The sequence below is a fragment of the Rhinoderma darwinii genome, chromosome 10, assembly GCF_050947455.1.
Source record: "Rhinoderma darwinii isolate aRhiDar2 chromosome 10, aRhiDar2.hap1, whole genome shotgun sequence".
Taxonomy (NCBI): domain Eukaryota; kingdom Metazoa; phylum Chordata; class Amphibia; order Anura; family Rhinodermatidae; genus Rhinoderma; species Rhinoderma darwinii.
In genome coordinates, this window is record NC_134696.1 from 54,629,500 (window position 1) to 54,650,861 (window position 21,362).

Below are 21,362 nucleotides of genomic sequence, written 5' to 3' on the forward strand. Positions count from 1 at the left end.
CATAGGTGTCATTTCCACATGTGGTTGTTATTTCCTATAAAACATTGTTGTCCTGCAACACCATCATCAGAATGCAGACTGCTGTGACAGCACATCACTGGCTAGCTTGGCTGCAGAGGATATGACTGTGTGCGTGCATAGCTGATATGTTTTATGCAGCATTTAGTATAATGATTTCACACAGCGTTTAGCAGCATTTTTTGGCTAAAATGCTGCAGCCAGATGCCAGATGCTAGTAAAAAAGTCTATAGTAAAATATAAAATTGTCTACATACATCATGTTTTGGTTTGCTCAGTTTTAGTGGGTTTTTGGGGTCGTGTTTTTTTTTGTTTTTTTTATTAAACACACCATGCACTAGGTACATTTATTCAGATAAAATACTCCATAGGCTTCTCAACAGAACTTCAATATCAACAGGAAAGTGTATGACACTAAATTAAAAAAAAATCGCATGTTAAGAAACACCATAAAAAGGCTTCAAGCTGTTGCTGTTTTTTACATGCGTTTAAGGGCTTATTCAGACGAGCGTGTCCATTTGTGTCCGCAAAAAAACAGACCATATTTCATGCTTTCTGTTTGGCATCAGTGTTCCTGTTTTTGTTTTGTTTTTCTCGTAATTTCTTTAGCAACTGGTGCGTGACAAACACGGACAGCACACAGATGTCACCCGTGTGCTGTCCGTGTTTTTCACGCACCCATTGACTTCAATGGGCGATGTGGTCAGCAAAACGGACCAAAATAGGACATGCAGTGAGTTTCACGCAACGGACACACGCTGCATGAAAAACCACAGAAGTGTGAATAGTCCCATTGAATTGCATAGGTCAGTACGCTGTCTGTTTTTTAAATGGACAGCACACGGACGTATAACACGCTCGTCTGAATAAGCCCTAAAAATACCACAAAAGTAAGAAAAAAAGTAAATTAGAAACAAACAAACATCGGTAACACTACACAAGTGTATCAGTTTTGGAGAATTTCACCAATGGAATAGAATTTTAATGAACCTTCTTTTTACCCACTTGTAGTTGAAAATAAAACCCTACCTCGGATAAGTCCTCTGTCTGTTTTGCCTCCTCGAGTGGAACGCCGCAGAGTCCAGGCTGTCTTTTCTCACACAGCCGGAGAGAACAGCACTTTGCTCAACTTCCAGGAGGGTGACATTATCCTTTTGTTGGTACCGGAGGCCAGAGATGGCTGGCACTATGGAGAGAATGAATCAACCAAAATGTGAGTTATACATAGACTTGCCAATCACTTCTCATAGAGCATACAGTATATGTATAAGGTCTCGCAGCTTTGCTTGCAACAGGAAGGATATACTCAGACTTGGGCATCCCAATCAATAAAACAAATCCGTCCATGTCTATATAAAATTTGATAGGATTCATTTGGGTGGAAAACCCTGTTAAAGTTCACGTTTAATGGTTTTTTGGTTTGATGTAAAAGAAAAGCTCAGAAACTTTCTAATATACTCTGTGTTTATAATTCTCACTATTTTCTTAATCTCTGCTTGCTGTCAGTGGATGAAAATAATTCTGTTTACATCCAGCAGTTGGAAACTTGTTTTGAACTAGTCTTTCTCACAATTGAAATGAACAAGGTCGTAGATACCATAGCGGCAGATCATATGGCTGCTAAGGGGCCCATGCTACTGGGAGTTAAGAACCGATGCAGGACTAGACCCCTCCAGAAGAAATCCATTGTTAGCAAACAAGAGGGTGGGGAATTAACACAAGGGTCATGGAAAGGGCAATGAGGGGGGAACAAATACCAGGCATTTCTGTCCTGGATGCTAAAACCTGGAAGCAAAGTAGGGACCCATTTTATCTTTACTATGGGGTGTACCACTACTGATGGATACAATTGTATCGTGTAGGCAATCTTCTGTAGACTAAAGATTCACACGAGCATGTTCGTTTCGTGATATACGGACCGTATGCCGACAGTATTTCCCGGACTGAACACACTGCAGGGAGTCAGGCTCCTATCATCATAGTTATCTATGGCGCTAGGTGTCACTGCCTCACTGCGGAAAACTGTCCCATACTGTAATCATGTCTTTAGTACGGGACAGTTTTCCGCAGCGAGGAAGTGACTCCTAGCGTCATAGATAACTATGACGATAGGAGCCCGGCACCCTGCAGTGTGTCGGTCCAGGAAATACTTTCGTCATACGGTATGTATATCACGGACCGAACACGCTCGTGTGACTCCGGCCTAAATACATCAGCAGCAGCACAAATCTCTCTCCTGTCCTGATAGATTGGTACAATGTATCAGCAGAGTAAAAATGTACCAGCCTGGAGTCCAGAATTTAACCCCTTGACGCATTATCACGTACATGCACGTGATAAGTGTCATAGGAAAGTATGGAGGGCTCTCACGGGCTGAGCGCCCCCCATACCCTGCTGTGTTTTACAGTACATGGATAATAAACAGAGTGATGTCATAGTACAGGGATAATGAACACAGTGATGTTATATACATGGATAATAAACACAGTGATGTCATAATACAGGGATAATAAAAACCAGCTATGTCACAGTACAGGGATAATGAACACAGTGATGTTACATACATGGATGAGCACAGTGATGTTACATACATGGATAATAAACATAGTGATGTAACAGTACAGGGATAATAAAAACAGCGATGTCACAGTACAGGGATAATAAACACAGTAATGTTACAGTACAGAGATAATAAACACAGTGATGTCATAGTACAGGGATAATGCACACAGTGATGTTACAGTACATGGATAATAAACACAGTGATGTCACAGTACACGTATAATAAACACAGTGATGTCAAAGTACACATATAATAAACACAGTGATGTCACAGTACATGGATAATAAACACAGTGATGTCACAGTACATGGATAATAAACATAGTGATGTTACAGTACATGGATAATAAACACAGTGATGTCACAGTACATGGATAATAAACACAGTGATGTCACAGTACATGGATAATAAACACAGTGATGTCACAGTACATGGATAATAAACACAGTGATGTCACAGTACATGGATAATAAACACAGTGATGTCACAGTACATGGATAATAAACACAGTGATATAGTACAGGGATAATAAACACAGTGATGTCACAGTACATGGATAATAAACACAGTGATGTTATAGTATACGGATAATAAACACAGTGATGTCACAGTACAGGGATAATAAACACAGTAATGTTACAGTACAGAGATAATAAACACAGTGATGTCACAGTACAGGGATAATAAACACAGTAATGTTACAGTACAGAGATAATAAAGACAGTGATGTCATAGTACAGGGATAATGCACACAGTGATGTTACAGTACATGGATAATAAACACAGTGATGTCATAATACAGGGACAATAAACACAGTGATGTCACAGTACATGGATAATGCACACAGTGATGTTATAGTATAGGGATAATTAACACTTGTGATGCCATAACAGCACACCAGCACTTTTACCATACTTCATGCAGTTTCTACCTGGAAGAAAGTGCAGATGACTTTAGACTAATACAGACTGATACACGTATGGGTCCATGATATCACAAAACAAAGGAAAATATAATTTGCATTACCTTCCATTTATTTGTTGATAAAGAACTATAAATTTCCTGTAGCTACATAAATAAAACATTTATGCCCCCTGGTGGAAGACAGAGGAAACTACATGCAAATAGCCTCAAATCAGATCAATATCCATAGTTGTGTGTAAGTTCACACGGTATCTGTCCAAAAAAAATTATCTGAGCTGCCCTATAGCACAAGTCTTCTTTCACTGAGGTTGTGTTTTAATTGTTGAGTTTCAAAGTTTCCATACACATAATGATAATTGTTGATAATCGATCAGAATGATTGTTATGTATTAAAACAATCAGAGGACTTGTATTACATTTTTCTTAATTGTTCAGATAAATGTTGCATTTACTGGGATCAGCAATCATACATGAAAATGCACAGACAGTAATGCACATACATTATACTTGGACGTAGAATATATTTCTGATTGTTACAGATATCTTGTAAAACATAACACTATAACTATTAGGGTATGTGCACACGATAGCAGGCATTTACGTCTGAAAAGACAGACTCTTTTCAGGAGAAAACAGCTGCCTCGTTTCAGACGTAAATGCTCCTCCTCGCATTTTGCGAGGCTTCTCTGACAGCCGTAAATTTTGAGCTGTGCTTCATTGAGTTCAATGAAGAACGGCTCAAATTACGTCTGAAAGAAGTGTCCTGCACTTCTTTTGCCGAGGCTGTATCAAACGACGACGCGTAAATGACAGGTCGTCTGCACAGTACGTCGGCAAACCCATTCAAATGAATGGGCAGATGTTTGCCGACGTATTGGAGCCGTATTTTCAGACGTAAAACGAGGCATAATATGCCTCGTTTACGCCTGAAAATAGGTCGTGTGAACCCAGCCTTAGTTATCTCCTATTGAAACATAATAAACTGTGTAATATTCTCACTTTTCAAATTCTCCTTTATACCTCCACCAGGGGCTACAGAGGTGGTGGCGGAAGGGCAAAGCAGAGACATTTTTTGTGTGGCTCTGTGGAAAGAACAATGTATTTTGATTTCATAATTTAGAATACATTTAGGATAAGTTAGAACCCCTTTAAGGCTGGATTCACACACAGGGTTTTCACGCGTTTACAGCATCTATAGTAAAATAAGAATACACAGCGTCTTAGATTGTGGGCATTTTTCGGGGTAGCATGCTTTAGGTATGGTGTTTTTTTCTGGCATTTGTCTTTATTGGCTTCTCTATAGGACTTAAAAAAAACACCACCAAATACATAAAGACATTAAATAAAAAAGGGCCACAAAAACGTATTTAAAAAACACTAATAAAAATGCTTGAAATGTGTTTTAAAAAGCAGAAAGAAAGTGTGTGTGAAAGAGGTATAAGGATGTTCTAGTACTAGGTGCGCTGTATTACAAACCATTGGTTTATATATGAATACCATAACTGGTGAGTCAGAAGCACTCCTCCTGGGTCTGTGGCGGTCAATGGCAGGGAGTCTGTCTGCATTGTGACATATGAAATCCCATTCACACAGTGCGGTTAAAAACACAGGGCATACTGTGGTTTGTTTTTTGTTAAAACTGAAAGCATGCTCTATAGCGACTGCGGCATCAACTGTAAGTGATTAAAAAGGACCCAAAAAAATGTGTTAAAAAGTGATCAAAATGTCATATCTACCCCAAAATGGTACTAGTAAAAACAACAAGTCGTCCCGAAAAAATAAGCCCACATAGAGCTACATCGGTGGAAAAATAAAAAAGTTATGACTCTAAGGGTATGTTCACACGATGAGAGGCATTTACATGTGAAAAGACAGACTGTTTACAGCTGCCTCGTTTCACACGTAAATGCTCCTCCTCGTAATTTACGAGGCGTCTGAGACGCTCTGAGACGCTCGTAAATCTTGAGCTGTGCTTCATTGAGTTCAATGAAGAACAGCTCAAATTACGTGGCAAAGAAGTGCCCTGCACTTCTTTGCCGAGGCAGTCAATTTACGCGTCGTCGTTTGACAGCTGTCAAACGACGACGCGTAAATTACAGGTCGTCTGCACAGTACGTCGGCAAACCCATTCAAATGAATTGGCAGATGTTTGCCGACGTATTGTAGCCCTATTTTCAGACGTAAAACGAGGCATAATACGCCTCGTTTACGTCTGAAAATAGGTCGTGTGAACCCAGCCTTAGACTACGGCGACACAAAAACAAATAATTTTGAAAAAAAAAAAAAGTGTTTTTTCATTGTGCATAAGTAGAAAAGAATAAAAAAACGACACTACCGTTCATAAGTTTGGGGTCACCCAGACAATGTTGTGTTTTCCATGAAAACTCACACTTATATTTATCAAATGAGTTGCAAAATGACTAGAAAATATAGGCAAGACATTGACAAGTTTAGAAATAATGATTTTTATTTCAATTAATAATTTTCTCCTTCAAACTTTGCTTTCGTCAAAGAATGCTCCATTTGCAGCAATTACAGCATTGCAGACCTTTGGCATTCTAGCTGTTAATTTGCTGAGGTAATCGGGAGAAATTTCACCCCATGCTTCCAGAAGCCCCTCCCACAAGTTGGATTGGCTTGATGGGCACTAATTGCATACCATACGGTCAAGCTGCTCCCACAACAGCTCTATGGGGTTGAGATCTGGTGACTGCGCTGGCCACTCCATTACAGATAGAATACCAGCTGCCTGCTTCTTCCCTAAATAGTTCTTGCATAATTTGGAGGTGTGCTTTGGGTCATTGTCCTGTTGTAGGATGAAATTGGCTCCAATCAAGCGCTGTCCACAGGGTATGGCATGGCGTTGCAAAATGGAGTGATAGCCTTCCTTATTCAAAATCCCTTTTACCTTGTACAAATCTCCCACTTTACCAGCACTAAAGCAACCCCAGACCATCACATTACCTCCACCATGCTTGACAGATGGCGTCAGGCACTCTTCCAGCATCTTTTCAGTTGTTCTCCGTATCACAAATGTTCTTCTGTGTGATCCAAACACCTCAAACTTCGATTCCTCTGTCCATAACACTTTTTTCCGATCTTCCTCTGTCCAATGTCTGTGTGCTTTTGCCCATATTAATCTTTTCCTTTTATTAGCCAGTCTCAGATATGGCTTTTTCTTTGCCACTCTGCCCTGAAGGCCAGCATCCCGGAGTCGCCTCTTCACTGTAGACATTGACACTGGCGTTTTGTGGGTACTATTTAATGAAGCTGCCAGTTGAGGACCTGTGAGATGTCTATTTCTCAAACTAGAGACTCTAATGTACTTGTCTTGTTGCTCAGTTGTGCAGCGGGGCCTCCCACTTCTCTTTCTACTCTGGTTAGAGCCTGTTTGTGCTGTCCTCTGAAGGGAGTAGTACACACCGTTGTAGGAAATCTTCAGTTTCTTGGCAATTTCTCGCATGGAATAGCCTTCATTTCTAAGAACAAGAATAGACTGTCGAGTTTCACATGAAAGCTCTCTTTTTCTAGCCATTTTGAGAGTTTAATCGACCCCACAAATGTAATGCTCCAGATTCTCAACTAGCTCAAAGGAAGGTCAGTTTTATAGCTCCTCTAAACAGCAAAACTGTTTACAGCCGTGCTAACATAATTGCACAAGGGTTTTCAAGTGTTTTTTTTTTTTTAAACTTGTTTTTATTGAAAAGTGAGTTTGTTTTATCACATTATGAAGAATAAAAAAACACAAAATGCAAAGGACAACAGTGTCCCAATCAATACAACTAAGCACTCGCAGGTGCTGAACAAATCTCAACAATATTGCCATCCTGTTTACTTCACTTACCCAAAAAAGGCATAATAAAAATTTACAGATAGTACATCCATTCGCTTCACATTTTCACAACTGTATAATGTTCACACAATATGTTTATATGTGAGAGGTCCGGGAGATCCACTACTTTATCCGTCTCATCCCTACCTGCCTATCGTCTCCTCCCCCCCCTCCTTGCATCCACTGCCGTCTCTATTTCCCTCGGAGTGTATGTTGTCTCAGTGCTGTTGCACCATATGTCCCATATTTTGTGGAAGTTGTCCGGCCGATCTCTATGTTTAAAAATGATACGTTCATATGATATAGTGGAATTAACCATCTGCTTCCATACTGTAACCTTAGGAGGTCGACGATCCATCCATCTCATAGAAATGCCTTTGCGGGCCAAGAAAAGGGTCTCTTGTAGAAATATTTTGGTATGACGGGACCATATGTCTTCCTCCAGTATTCCAAATAGACACAACTCTGGAGTCCCTACAACAGGAAATGGTAGCATTAAGTTGAGGAAACCGATGATCTCTGACCAGTAAGAGCGGAGGTGTGGGCACATCCATACCATGTGCCAGAAGTCAGCTGGGGCATGTGAACATTTCGGGCAAGCTGGTTCTGATATGTATTTCATTTGAAATAGGCGCTGAGGCGTCAGATACGCCTGATGAATATAGTACAGCTGGATGAGCTTATTATTAGCAGCAGGTGACACATGTAAGTGTGATTGTAGTAGGTCTTCAATGGAATCCTCCGTCAAAGAAGGGATTAGTTGAGACCACCTGGAAATAATCAGCAGTGGATTCGTATTAGCCTTCTGTTCAATCAAGTGAGCGTAAATAGTAGAGATCAGACCTCTAGGGCCCTGTGATCGGACCACCCCGATGAGTGGGTAGGAGGAGATGGGTTGACGCTGTCTCGGAAACTGCTCAGCAAGGAGGTGACGCATCTGCAGATATCTGAAGAAATGCTGTCGAGGAAGCCGAAATTTTTCTTGCATTTGTTCGAAGGACAGAAGGATATTATTTTCATACACATCTCCGAGCACTGTGACACCTGCATCAATCCAATATGCGGCATCTGGGAACTTTACCAAGGATTCCAACACCGTGTTATGCCACAGAGGAGTTTCTGCGGGGATGTCTGAAGAACTCGATATAGTCATAGCCACTTTCCAGACTTCCCTTGCCACTCGACAGACAGGCAGTAAAGAGGATCTTGGCACGTCCTGATGAAACAACACCGGCCACAATGACTTATGTGCAGAATAGTCCAGTAACATACCCTCAAGGCCCGGGGGCCGTTTGGCTTGCGTCCAGGTGCTTAGGTATTTGAGTTGGCCGGCCAGATAGTATAAATAAATGTCCGGGAGAGCAATACCAGCCATCTCCTTTGGTCTTTGTAGCTTCTGTAAGGCCAGTTTTGACCTAGACCTTCCCCATATAAAGGAAATGATGAGGGACTCCAGTTTCCGGAAGAAGGACTTTGGTATGGGAGTGAATATATGTTGTAGAATATAAAGACTCTTAGGAAGTATCACCATTTTAATCAGATTAATTCGTCCCATGACCGACAATGGGAGGGCCGCCCATATCTTGAACTTTTCTCTGGCAATGGATAATAGAGGATACACATTGAGTTGTAGGGAGATTGCCGCCTTTCTGGTAATGAGTATACCCAGGTATTTAAATTGGTCAACTACAGCAAGTCCTTCTCTCATGGAGCCCGCCGACTGTGTTTCCCCAGGCTGTAAAAACAAGATGGTCGATTTGGACGAGTTAATGCGCAGTCCAGAGTAATCTCCAAAGGTGTTGATAAGATGCATCATTCTCGGGAGGGAAGACTGTATCTGCGAAACAAATAACATAATATCATCTGTGCACAGTGCAATACGGTCCTCACCCGTCTTGTGTGGGACCCCTTTTACTTCCGGGTCTGATCTGATGAGTATTGCCAATGGTTCCATTGCCAGTGCAAAGAGTAGGGGTGACAGGGGGCAGCCCTGCCTAGTTCCCCTACCTAGGTCAAAGGAGGTAGATGTGAGGCCATTCAGCGTTATATTAGCCCTGGGATGCTTGTAAATTATCTGTATCATGACACAAATGCTGGGCCGAATCCAAAACTAGACAGAACACTAGCTAAGTAGGTCCATTCCACAGAGTCGAAAGCCTTAGCCGCATCCAAGGAGGCCAGGGCCCAGTTGTTTTTGTTACGCTCGCCTATCTGCGCCACCGTCTGGACTCTCCTCAGATTATCAGACGTACTCCTCCCAGGGATGAACCCAGATTGATCCGGGTGAATAATATCGGAGATGACTGAATTTAGTCTAAGAGCCAGTACTTTAGTCAGCAGTTTGTAATCTGTGTTGAGTAGAGAGATGGGCCTGTAAGATCCGCAATCCATTGGTGTTTTATCCGGCTTCAGAAGTACAATTATAGTCGCATCATACATTGAGGGCGGCAGAGTTCCTTTTCCAAAGGAGGCATTCAATATTTCTAGTAATTGTGGTAGGAGTTGCTCCTGATATTTAGTGTATACCTCCAGGGGAAGTCCATCAGGGCCCGAGGCCTTGCCCTTTGCCATGGTGGTCAATGCTTCCGATAGTTCAGGTAGCGTGATAGGGGCTTCCATAAACTCCCTCTGTGACTCCGTTAGTTGTGGAATATCCATGTCCAGTAGGTAATCCCTGATGTTCTGTGGAGACACCTGTATTTTAGATTCGTAGAGTTCTTTGTAGAATTCAGTGAAACGAGACATAATCCGCTCATTGTCGTGTACCACTTCCCCTGCCGCGGAGTGAATACGCAATATTGCTGGCGAGGTCGAATTACTATGAATCATGTGTGCCAGCAAGCTGCTGGATTGATTACCCAGTTCAAAGTATTTCTGGTTGGAGAAGAATATGCGACGCTTCGTTTTTTCCTGAAGGAGATGAACATATTCCCTGCCTCTCTGTAGCCACGTCTGTTGGTTCAATGGAGTGGGATCTTCTATGAATGCGGCCTCTAAAGTTGTACATTCAGCTGCCAGCAGTTGTTCCACCTCAGAGGCCTGCCTTTTGTGGTAGGAGATCGAGGACTGCAAACACCCACGCAGGTATGCTTTCAATGCGTCCCATAAGGCTGAGTGGTTGTCAAAGGGAAGGTTTTCTGCAAAGAACACTGTCAATTGATCCGGGATGCGGTCCTGATCCCCAAATACTTTAAGCCAGAATGGGTGAACTTTCCTAGGCCCTCTATATAGGTGATGGGGTCGTAAATTGAGCTTTACTATTATAGGAGAGTGATCTGACATTGCTCTGGGTAAGTGAGAGATACTTTCCAACATGCCGTAAGCTCTGGCGTTACTGCACACATAATCAATCCTGGATAGCGAGTTTCTCCCAGGTGTGAAGCATGTGTATTCGCGACCATTGGGATGGCGCTGTCTCCACATATCTATCCAACCCATCTCCCCCAAAAAGCCCGCCAGCGGAGTAGACCCGGGTAGATGCCCAGGGACCGGACCAGGATAAAACTTGTCTGTGGAAGGATCTAGAAGAAGGTTGAAGTCTCCGATACATATCACCCCAGCTGCTGGAAATTGGGATGCAAATTTGGCCGCCTCATATAACACAGTCATGGAGGCCGGAGGAGGAAGATAAAGCCCAATCAGCACGAACTGCTGACCTTCAATCCATGCATGCACGAAAATTGACCTGCCCTCCTTGTCTGTCTGCACCGCACCCGGTTCCCATCTGAGCGATCTATGTATCAAAATGGAAACCCCTCTAGAATATGTACTGTGCGTAGAATGGGCCGACCACTGAATCCATGTTCTATTTAAGCAGCTGGCAGTAGATTGTATAAGATGTGTTTCTTGAAGGCATATTATCTGTGGACCTTGCTGCCGGATAAATGAAAAAGTCAGGTTCCTCTTATGGGAGTCTCCCAGACCCCTCACATTCACAGAAAGAATAGACAATGTCATAATACTTCAATTGCTAAGAATATACCAGTAATAAAACTGTGATAAATGCTTTCAGTTGAGATATGCAGTAAAACAGTCAGGTTATCAGCAATAACAAATATAGAACAATCAATGCTATGCACTGATTGCTACGCTTTTTTTTTTTTTTATTATCACAAAAGTGATAATTGAGGCAAAACGGGGGATCACCTATATATCAGATGACTAATACAGGTGAGCAGGAACAAAGGAAAAAGAAGGAAGCACAATTGAGGTAAAAGGAACCGGCGTTGTGATTCCCAATTTCGCGGGTAATTGTCCGCTAACTACAAACATTGCATACTGTTTTTCTTAGAAAAGATAAGCCAGTTTCCACCCGCCCATTATGCAAATTATCAACTTAACTTGAGAGGTCATGTGTACAGGGAGTAATACCCTTTATAGTCATCTGCTTTACGGCGCCCATTACATCAATATAATAATAAACAACGGTATTACTACATGTTCCGCAATTCTTCTCTCAGAACTTTGCATATAAGAAATTACGAGAATAATATAAGGCAGAACTTGCATGAGAACATCGTTCCAGGATAAGATAGATTAATACTCATCTGGACATCCAAAACGAGATCCCGTGCAGGAAGGCAGGTGTAACAAGTGTTCACAGTGAACAGTTCCATATGTTGTTGCAGTCTCCAGTTCTATTTTCGAGGAGAGCGTCCCAGGGAAGACAGCCATTCATCCGCTTCCAACGGTGTGTTGAAGAAAACCGTCTTGTCTTGGTGTATAACTCGCAATCGCGCTGGAAACGCCATTGAATAAAGAATTTGATGATCTCGCAACCGTTTCTTGACTGGTACAAATGAAGCCCTCGTTTTCTGTAATGCCGCAGAAAAATCCGGAAAGAGCAGGATAGTGGTATTCTGGAATCGGATTTCTCCATGCGTACGGGCAGCTTGCAGGATAGCGTCCCGGTCCCGACTGCTGAGGAAGCGTGCTAGCAGAGGTCTCGGTGGGGCGCCAGGCGGCGGTGGTCTGCCAGGTACACGATGCGCCCTTTCAATGGTATAAGACGACGATAATACAGCATTTGGTAGAATTTCTTTAAACCAGGCTTCAATAAAGGAACTGGGGTCTCTGCCTTCACAGCGCTCAGGGAGCCCAAGGATCCGTATATTATTGCGTCTCAGGCGATTTTCCAGGTCGTCTGCTCGCTGTAGCCATTGAGTAGCCACTCTATCCAGCTGTGCCAGCTTTCCTGTCTGTGGCGCCACTTTATCTTCTAGCCCAGAAATGCGGTCCTCCGTCTCCCTCACCTGGTCCCTTAAGTTCTGCAGGTCCTGTCTGAGGAGTCCCACATCCGACTTTACTTCAGCAATCTTTCCTGTCAGGGAAGAGGTGGAGAGCTGTATAGCGTCCAGGAGCTTGGCTGATACCTGTGCCAGCGTTAGTTCTGGCTCAGGAGCAGGCTGAGCCTCTGGCTGTGCGCTCTCTGGTGGGGGAGGCGGCAAGGAGGAAGAGGCGTCGGCGCCATCTTGAGGAGCAGCGCGGGCAAACTCCTTCAACTTCTCTGCAGCCATGGAATGCCGTGTACGGTTCATGTTACCCTCTTTATGTCGGCGAGGTCGTCTTCTGGCTCTGTGAGGAATTGTAGCGGTATGTCAGCAGGATAAATGTAGGGAAATCGGGGCCGAAAGCGGAGCTCCTAAATCATGCGACCGGTCCCGTCGGCAGTTGGCCACGCCCCACGGTTTTCAAGTGTTTTATAATCATCCATTAGCCTTCTAACACAGTTAGCAAACACAATGTACCATTAGAACACTGGAGTAATAGTTGCTGGAAATGGGCCTCTATACACCTATGTAGATATTGCATTAAAAACCAGACGTTTGCAGCTAGAATAGTCATTTAGCACATTAACAATGTATAGAGTGTATTTCTGATTAATTTAATGTTATCTTCATTGAAAAAAAACCAAAAAAAAACTGTGCTTTTCTTGCAAAAATAAGGAAATTTTTAAGTGACCCTAAACTTTTGAACGGTAGTGTATATAAATATCATATCGCCGTAATTGTTAGGACCCACTGAATAAAGTTATTCTGTTATTTATACCACACAGTAAACAGCGTAAATTTTTTTCCATTGCCTTTCAAAAAAAGCTAAAGAGGTTTTCCAGGGACAGTAAATTTTTCGGGGCAGGCAGCGCACGAGCACTGAGGAATTTCAAGAACGAGAAGAAAATAGGGTGGGCATTGAGGCATAAGCAAAGAATTGAATGGAACGGGCATTGAGGAGGCTGTAGACCAATAGGATGCCTCAAAGTCCCGGGTATGAGGCATCTTATTGGTCCACAGCCTCCTCAATGCCCGCCCCGTTTATTCTTTGCTTATGCTTCAATACCAGCACCATTTTCTTGAATATCATGAACACAGGGATAATCGGAATCACATTACATATCTGAGGTGCGGTCACGTGATTCTGTGACCGCACGCAGAGAAAGCTGGTGGGCGGGATAAATTAAAAGGGAAGGGAGAACTAGGGGAGGGCCAATGGGCAGCTAGAGGGGGCGGAATAATTACTAAAGAACAGTGTCGTTGCGTATGTGAGTGAGGTATTGACACAGGTCAGTGTGAATACTAAGGCTGGGTTCACACTACCTATTTTCAGATGTAATAGAGGCGTTTTACGCCTCAAATTAAGTCTGAAAAAACAGCTGCAATATGTCGGCAAACATCTGCCCATTACTTTCAATGGGCTTTACGATGTTCTGTGCCGACGACCTGTCGTTTTACGCGTCTCCGTCAAAAGACAACGCGTAAAATTACAGCCTCGTCAAAAGAAGTGCAGGACACTTCTTGGGACGTAATTGGAGCCGTTTTTCATTGACTCCAATGAAGAACAGCTCCAAATTACGTCCGTAAAATACGCCCCGCAAAACACGAGTACATGCAATTACGTCTGAAATTCAGGAGCTGTTTTCTCCTGAAAACAGCTCCGTAATTTCAGACATAATTGCAGTTATCGTACGCACATACCCTAACTCTCGTACACGAGCCTGTGTCGAGAGAAAAAAGACACAGATGAAAAGCAGAATTTCTTGCCGGGCAGAGGTAGTTGAGAATAGGAAAACACGTGTTCAGATTTAATACAGACTCTATATTAGGAACTTTATTCAATATTTGCATAGAGTATTAGTTAAAAAAAAACTGTTGTGTTCCTAATAAAAGTTAATCAATAAATTATATGTAGCCCAAAATGCTGGCATTAAAAAATACAACTTGTTGAGCAAAAAAAAAAACAAGTCCTCATTCATCTATGTCGATGAAAAAAATAAAAAAGTTATAGCTCTTTGAATGCGACAATGGAAAAATAGGAGATGGAAGGAAAAACGAACAAAATTGCTTATTATCATTAAGGCCTAAAATAGGCTAGTCGCTAAGGGGTTAAAATTGTCACAATGAAACCCACAGTTCTCACGCTGTGGTAATGGTGTGGCTCTCCATTGCATGGCATGTGCAGGTGCCCAAGAGCAGACAATATGGGGTTGGGATGTAGGAAAACTTTGGCCTGGTGCTGATAATATGATGGTAATTCTTGTGTTTTTCCAGTCTATTGTGGGTAAAATATAAGCGAATATTTCATCTGCTTCTTTTTTTTTGTAATAGGAAAGGATGGTTCCCATTCTCCTACACTTGTCCTCTCCCACCAGCAGATAATACAGATAAGCTCGGCTCAAAGTAAGACATGTACCTTTGATTTTCCTTCATTCAAATCACATTTTGTGTTTTTATAAAATATATTGGGACCTACAGTATTTATCATTTATTGTCACATAAAACTAGACCTATTTATAAAAAAAATACTGCCCAGAAAAGTGGCTCGTAAGACAGGAAAACATATATTTACATAATGTCAAAATTGTCACAGTAGTGGTTCATTGTTCATGACTATTTCTTGTGATTGTTACATTCCTTCTTCTTCCCATACATCTGTACCCATATCATACCTGAGCTTCCTTTCTTGCAGTTTTCCACTTAGTAAATTAAACAGTAGCAGTACTGGAAATCTGGATAAAGTTGGTGTGTCCATTCCTGCATCTGAATTAGTCCGGATAGAAGCGGTCAGATATACACCCTCACCTCGTACAAGCACCTTCCGACAGCGGCCGTACAGCATGATCAGTCCTGACCTGGTACAAGTAAGTACGTCCAGTCACCAACAATCTATTGTCCCTGGGGGTGTCTGTTATCAGGGGACAAATATCTCTGACAGGTGGATTTTTCCAGTTATTTTCACCTCGGAAAGAAATATTGGTGGAGGTGTGAAGCTGCCTTTCATCCCTCCCACTGCTGCAGGAATACATTCACATTTGGTCATGTTGAGCCTGCATGTTATTGGGAGATTGGTTCATTTTAATTGTCAGCAATTACCGTGCACATTTGCATGACATAGTTTTAAGGTGCACCGGCCAATTTAAGCCGTTTCACATGGAGCATTAATTGGTTGTGTATGGGGATACTACGTTCGCTTGTCCCCATGCACTTGCATCATGTTGGCCGCAAATCTCCCTGTTTACACAAGAAGATGTGCTGCCGACAAAGATATTTATTGCTGCATAAGATACGATCAGCCGATGAACGAGTGTTTCCCCCTTCAACGGCTGATCATTGCCCCGTCTACACAGAGCAATGATTTGGAATGCTCATTTGCCCGTTCATTGGCCCGTGTAAAAGGGCCCTTAGAGTCCTTAGGTATTTTGAAATAAGATAAGATCAACCTCTTATACTTGTTTACAAGGTGAAGCAGTGTTACGATTAGCTGCAAGACTGCTGTTAATAAATGATTTATGTTATCTCTGTGTTTGGGCGTTGCTAGTCAATGCCTTTGGTCTGAATCTGGATTTGGTCATCATTTAGCTTTAATCAATATATGCACTCCAAAAGCATTAGTACTATTTGCTAGGCACGGTTCAGACCAGATGCGTCCCCCCATAAGTTACCACATAGGCAGCTCCATATTATATACCGACCACAAAGAAGAAAGACGAGCTTATAGCCAGATATTATATAAAAAGTAGAATTTTATTTAACATGTATAACAAACAAAGCTTAAAATTAGATGAAAGGACAAGACCCTAGTATAACCATAGGAGCGATTACTGACACTGACAATGCAAAGTATTGGGTATCTGTATACATACTAAAGATTATATCCACATAGAGTAGGCTTCCCTGTTTAATAATTAATGAACCATTTGAAAAATATGGTGGCGCATCCCCCGTGACGCGGCTGGAAGCGAGGACCGCCCCACTTCCGGCTCCAGGCACTGGAGCGCACATCCAGATTCCCAACGCGTAACGGGAGTTCCGGACATGTGCAGTGCGCCATCGGAGACAGAGAGGGGACATCGTCGCCGCCAGCAGCTGGCACGGGCATGCGCACTTCATCGCACACAGAGGAACTTCAAAAAATGTGAGTAAGAGACTGTATGTATTGTATTGTATTACATGTCCACAGAGAAGGAACCCGTTGACACCCCACAAGAATGGAAAGTTACTCTAAGTATAGAGCAATCGTGTAAGGAAAAATAAAAATAAAAATGTGGCCTTACACGTAAGAATAGTTGTTCATTTCTTTCCCCCATAATACTGGCAAATCGTGATTTATAGACTTTAACCCTAAAAGCAAAGGGGAAAGATTGTGTAATAACAAAAGTGATAGGACTACTCCAATTAAAAACCGGGAGAAGACAGAAATTAATAAAAAAAGGAAATAACGTGAAAAAAAGTTGTGAAAAGAAAATTATTAATATGACAATAAGCGACAGCTAATGTGAGCCTGTATGACAAAATGTACGGATTTAGCAAATATAATTATTAACCCATAAGTGCGTTAAGAGAACAACATGGATACCAATACAAAAAGGTGATGCAGATAAATGAAGGCAAATAAAAAATAGAAATACATATATATTCTCATACATCAAATAAAAATATAAATATTTTTACCTATTACTGCTGATACAGTAAGATATTTTTAGATTGACAAACATCTTTTATGCCACAAGAGAGAAATATACAGTTACTGATGACAGAATAGCTCAAAAACTTAATTTAATACGAGTTAGACAACGGGTCCATAATTTGATTCCACGCCATTCTACGCAAGAATTCAGGTCTGTGTTTTCTGACACTATTCCATACAGCAAACAGGAGGAGTTGAATTTTCCTTGTTCCACCATTCGGGCAACGGACGTATAAACGTATTGTACAAGAGCCTAATAAAAAACACATATGACACAGGACATAATTAAAACAGCGCATAGATGGTAGAGATTATAAAAATGGAACAAAGCTTACATTTTCATTAAGGCCTAGAGGTCTCATGGATCCTATCATCACAACCATTTACATTCTCTTTGTGCCAACACTCTCTTCACATTGCCACCTCTGATGCCACAGTGTACTCTATCAATACCACGTATCGATAGTGTTTTTGGGTTGCACCTGCGATATTTTTTGAAATGTCTGGGTAATGTTTTCAGGGTTGTAAAATCCTCAACTTCACTTGCTCCAATGATATCTCGCACATGTTCCCTTGTGCGGATTCTTAATTCACTAGACGTGAGTCCTATATATATTTTCGGACATCCACATGTGGCGTAATACACCACATGTGTAGTGCTGCATGAAATATACTCCCTGATCTCGAACTGTCTCATCCCATCGGCTGACATAAAATTGGTTGCCCGACATATATTGGCACAGGCTCTACAGTCGCCACAGGGGTAACTTCCCCTTTCTGGGTCCTCGAGAGCCGATTGGACATACCTGGCGTGGTATATAGTGGCTTTTAACGAGGAAATCTTTTACGTTTTTGGCTCTTCTTGCTGTCATCATGGGCCTTTCGGATTGATTCTGAGCTAGTTGTGGCTCAGATCTCAAAATGGGCCAATGTTTCTCCAGGATAGCTCTCATTTCATTCCACTGTCCATTATAAAATGTAAAAATGTTCATTATAAAATTTATGAGAGTTAGTCTGAGGTACGTCACAGCCAATAGTTGGCTGTCACGTCATTAGCAGGGACGGACATCTAGTTCTCCCTGACTCACATCTCCTGTCTGCATCTCGATCGCAGACGGGAGTTGTTCTAACACCCCAGCCTGCAGACACATGAGAGTTCTCTGGAGCTCATGTGTGGAGATTGTCCTCTGCACGGCCGCTCGCAAAACTGTGGCATGTTTACCATGCCCGGCGGGCTTGCGGTCGTTGAGAGGATTGATCTGTCACATTACACACACACCCCCCCCTTGGTACGTCACAGAGGGGTGTGTTTGGGTAGGGCGGGCTAATAGGAAGTAGTCAAGTATAAAAGGCAGGGAATCCCTCATTACACTGACGGTACACGCCAGGGATAGGCGTTCTGTGTTTGCCTCCTACCAGGAAGGATACATCACTTGCCACTGCAAGGGTGTTTTAACTAATGGACTCCCTTTTGCCACTGCAAACCTGCTCAAACTAATGAGTTTTTCCCTCGTGCAACGACAGCTGAGCAGAAACTGAAATTTACTGCTCCATTGATTCAACATGCTCTGAATTATAGAGCATTCCTCTCCATATGAATCGACAGCCACATTTCAAGCAGCAAGTTCCAACCTCGGACATCCATGCTTCACTGACCTATCTCCCCTGAGGAATTGCCTGGTCAGCAAGAAACGCGTAGGGAGACCCACCTGTCGCTCTTTCACCATCCAGGAGAGGACGTAACACTATTTCTGGACACTTTGATGTGGAGGACTATTTACCGACAGAAACGGGGTAGGAGGACATGTGTCCCAACATTCCTTTCCTCCATATGTGACCAAAAGAACCATTCTAAATTGGGAAACCTTATAAAGGCGGACTGATCTTTATCTGCTGTCAATACAAAAATATTGTTGACAACAACTTGAAACGATGGGAAACAATTAAGTATATGTATGCAGTATTGGCAAATGGGTTCCTCCTATTGTTTATATATCTGTTTATACCTATTTTATTTATACTAGTAAAAGTTATATTTTAGTACTCCGGATCTATTTTTTCATTAAAATTTATAATGGACAGTGGAATGAAATGAGAGCTATCCTGGAGAAACATTGGCCCATTTTGAGATCTGAGCCACAACTAGCTCAGAATCTATCCGAAAGGCCCATGATGACAGCAAGAAGAGCCAAAAACGTAAAAGATTTCCTCGTTAAAAGCCACTATATACCACGCCAGGTATGTCCATTCGGCTCTCGAGGACCCAGAAAGGGATGTTACCCCTGTGGCGACTGTAGAGCCTGTGCCAATATATGTCGGGCAACCAATTTTATGTCAGCCGATGGGATGAGACAGTTCGGGACCAGGGAGTATATTTCATGCAGCACTACACATGTGGTGTATTACGCCACATGTGGATGTCCGAAAATATATATAGGACTCACGTCTAGTGAATTAAGAATCCGCACAAGGGAACATGTGCGAGATATCATTGGAGCAAGTGAAGTTGAGGATTTTACAACCCTGAAAACATTACCCAGACATTTCAAAAAATATCACAGGTGCAACCCAAAAACACTATCGATACATGGTATTGATAGAGTACACTGTGGCATCAGAGGTGGCAATGTGAAGAGAGTGTTGGCACAAAGAGAATGTAAATGGTCGTGATGATAGGATCCATGAGACCTCTAGGCCTTAATGAAAATTTAAGCTTTGTTCCATTTTTATAATCTCTACCATCTATGCGCTGTTTTAATTATGTCCTGTGTCATATGTGTTTTTTATTAGGCTCTTGTACAATACGTTTATACGTCCGTTGCCCGAATGGTGGAACAAGGAAAATTCAACTCCTCCTGTTTGCTGTATGGAATAGTGTCAGAAAACACAGGCCTGAATTCTTGCGTAGAATGGCGTGGAATCAAATTATGGACCCGTTGTCTAACTCGTATTAAATTAAGTTTTTGAGCTATTCTGTCATCAGTAACTGTATATTTCTCTCTTGTGACATAAAAGATGTTTGTCAATCTAAAAATATCTTACTGTATCAGCAGTAATAGGTAAAAATATTTATATTTTTATTTGATGTATGAGAATATATATGTATTTCTATTTTTTATTTGCCTTCATTTATCTGCATCACCTTTTTGTATTGGTATCCATGTTGTTCTCTTAACGCACTTATGGGTTAATAATTATATTTGCTAAATCCGTACATTTTGTCATACAGGCTCACATTAGCTGTCGCTTATTGTCATATTAATAATTTTCTTTTCACAACTTTTTTTCACGTTATTTCCTTTTTTATTAATTTCTGTCTTCTCCCGTTTTTTAATTGGAGTAGTCCTATCACTTTTGTTATTACACAATCTTTCCCCTTTGCTTTTAGGGTTAAAGTCTATAAATCACGATTTGCCAGTATTATGGTGGAAAGAAATGAACAACTATTCTTACGTGTAAGGCCACATTTTTATTTTTATTTTTCCTTACACGATTGCTCTATACTTAGAGTAACTTTCCATTCTTGTGGGGTGTCAACGGGTTCCTTTTCTGTGGACACGTAATACAATACAATACATACAGTCTCTTACTCACATTTTTTTAAGTTCCTCTGTGCTATGAAGTGCGCATGCCCGTGCCAGCTGCTGGCGGCGACGATGTCCCCTCTCCGTCTCCGATGGCACACTGCGCATGTCCGGAACTCCCGTTACGCGTCGGGAATCCGGATGTGCGCTCGAGTGCCTGGAGCCGGAAGTGGGACGGTCCTCACTTCCGGCCGCGTCACGGGGAATGCGCCACCAGTCATCGCGCTGCGCCACTCCAAATATGATACACCATATAAGGGCAGCAATCTGCATGGACATACACACACAACCCCCCCTGAGGAAGCACCTTTAGTGAAACGTGCGTTGGGGTTCATGTGCTGGAGCGTGCACTGACTATTACCTTGTCTTGCACCAATGGGTAAGCTATCGCTGTCTGTTTCAAACATTACATTTATGCACTAACACTTTATTTGAACCATCGGTCTCTCCTATTTTCCTATCGTATTACTGATTGACTAT

At 42.0% G+C, this 21,362-nt stretch overlaps 1 protein-coding gene across 2 annotated transcripts in view; it reads left to right on the forward strand.

The window, feature by feature from the left end:
* The window catches only part of LOC142662070 (BAR/IMD domain-containing adapter protein 2-like), a 216,472-nt gene that overhangs the window by 182,808 nt on the left and 12,302 nt on the right, over positions 1-21,362 (forward strand). For both annotated transcript variants that reach the window (XM_075839945.1, XM_075839946.1), the window contains 3 exons: positions 1,030-1,231; positions 14,940-15,011; positions 15,301-15,472. In XM_075839945.1, coding sequence (XP_075696060.1) covers positions 1,030-1,231; positions 14,940-15,011; positions 15,301-15,472 — 446 coding nt within the window. The remainder of the gene's footprint in view (positions 1-1,029; positions 1,232-14,939; positions 15,012-15,300; positions 15,473-21,362) is intronic.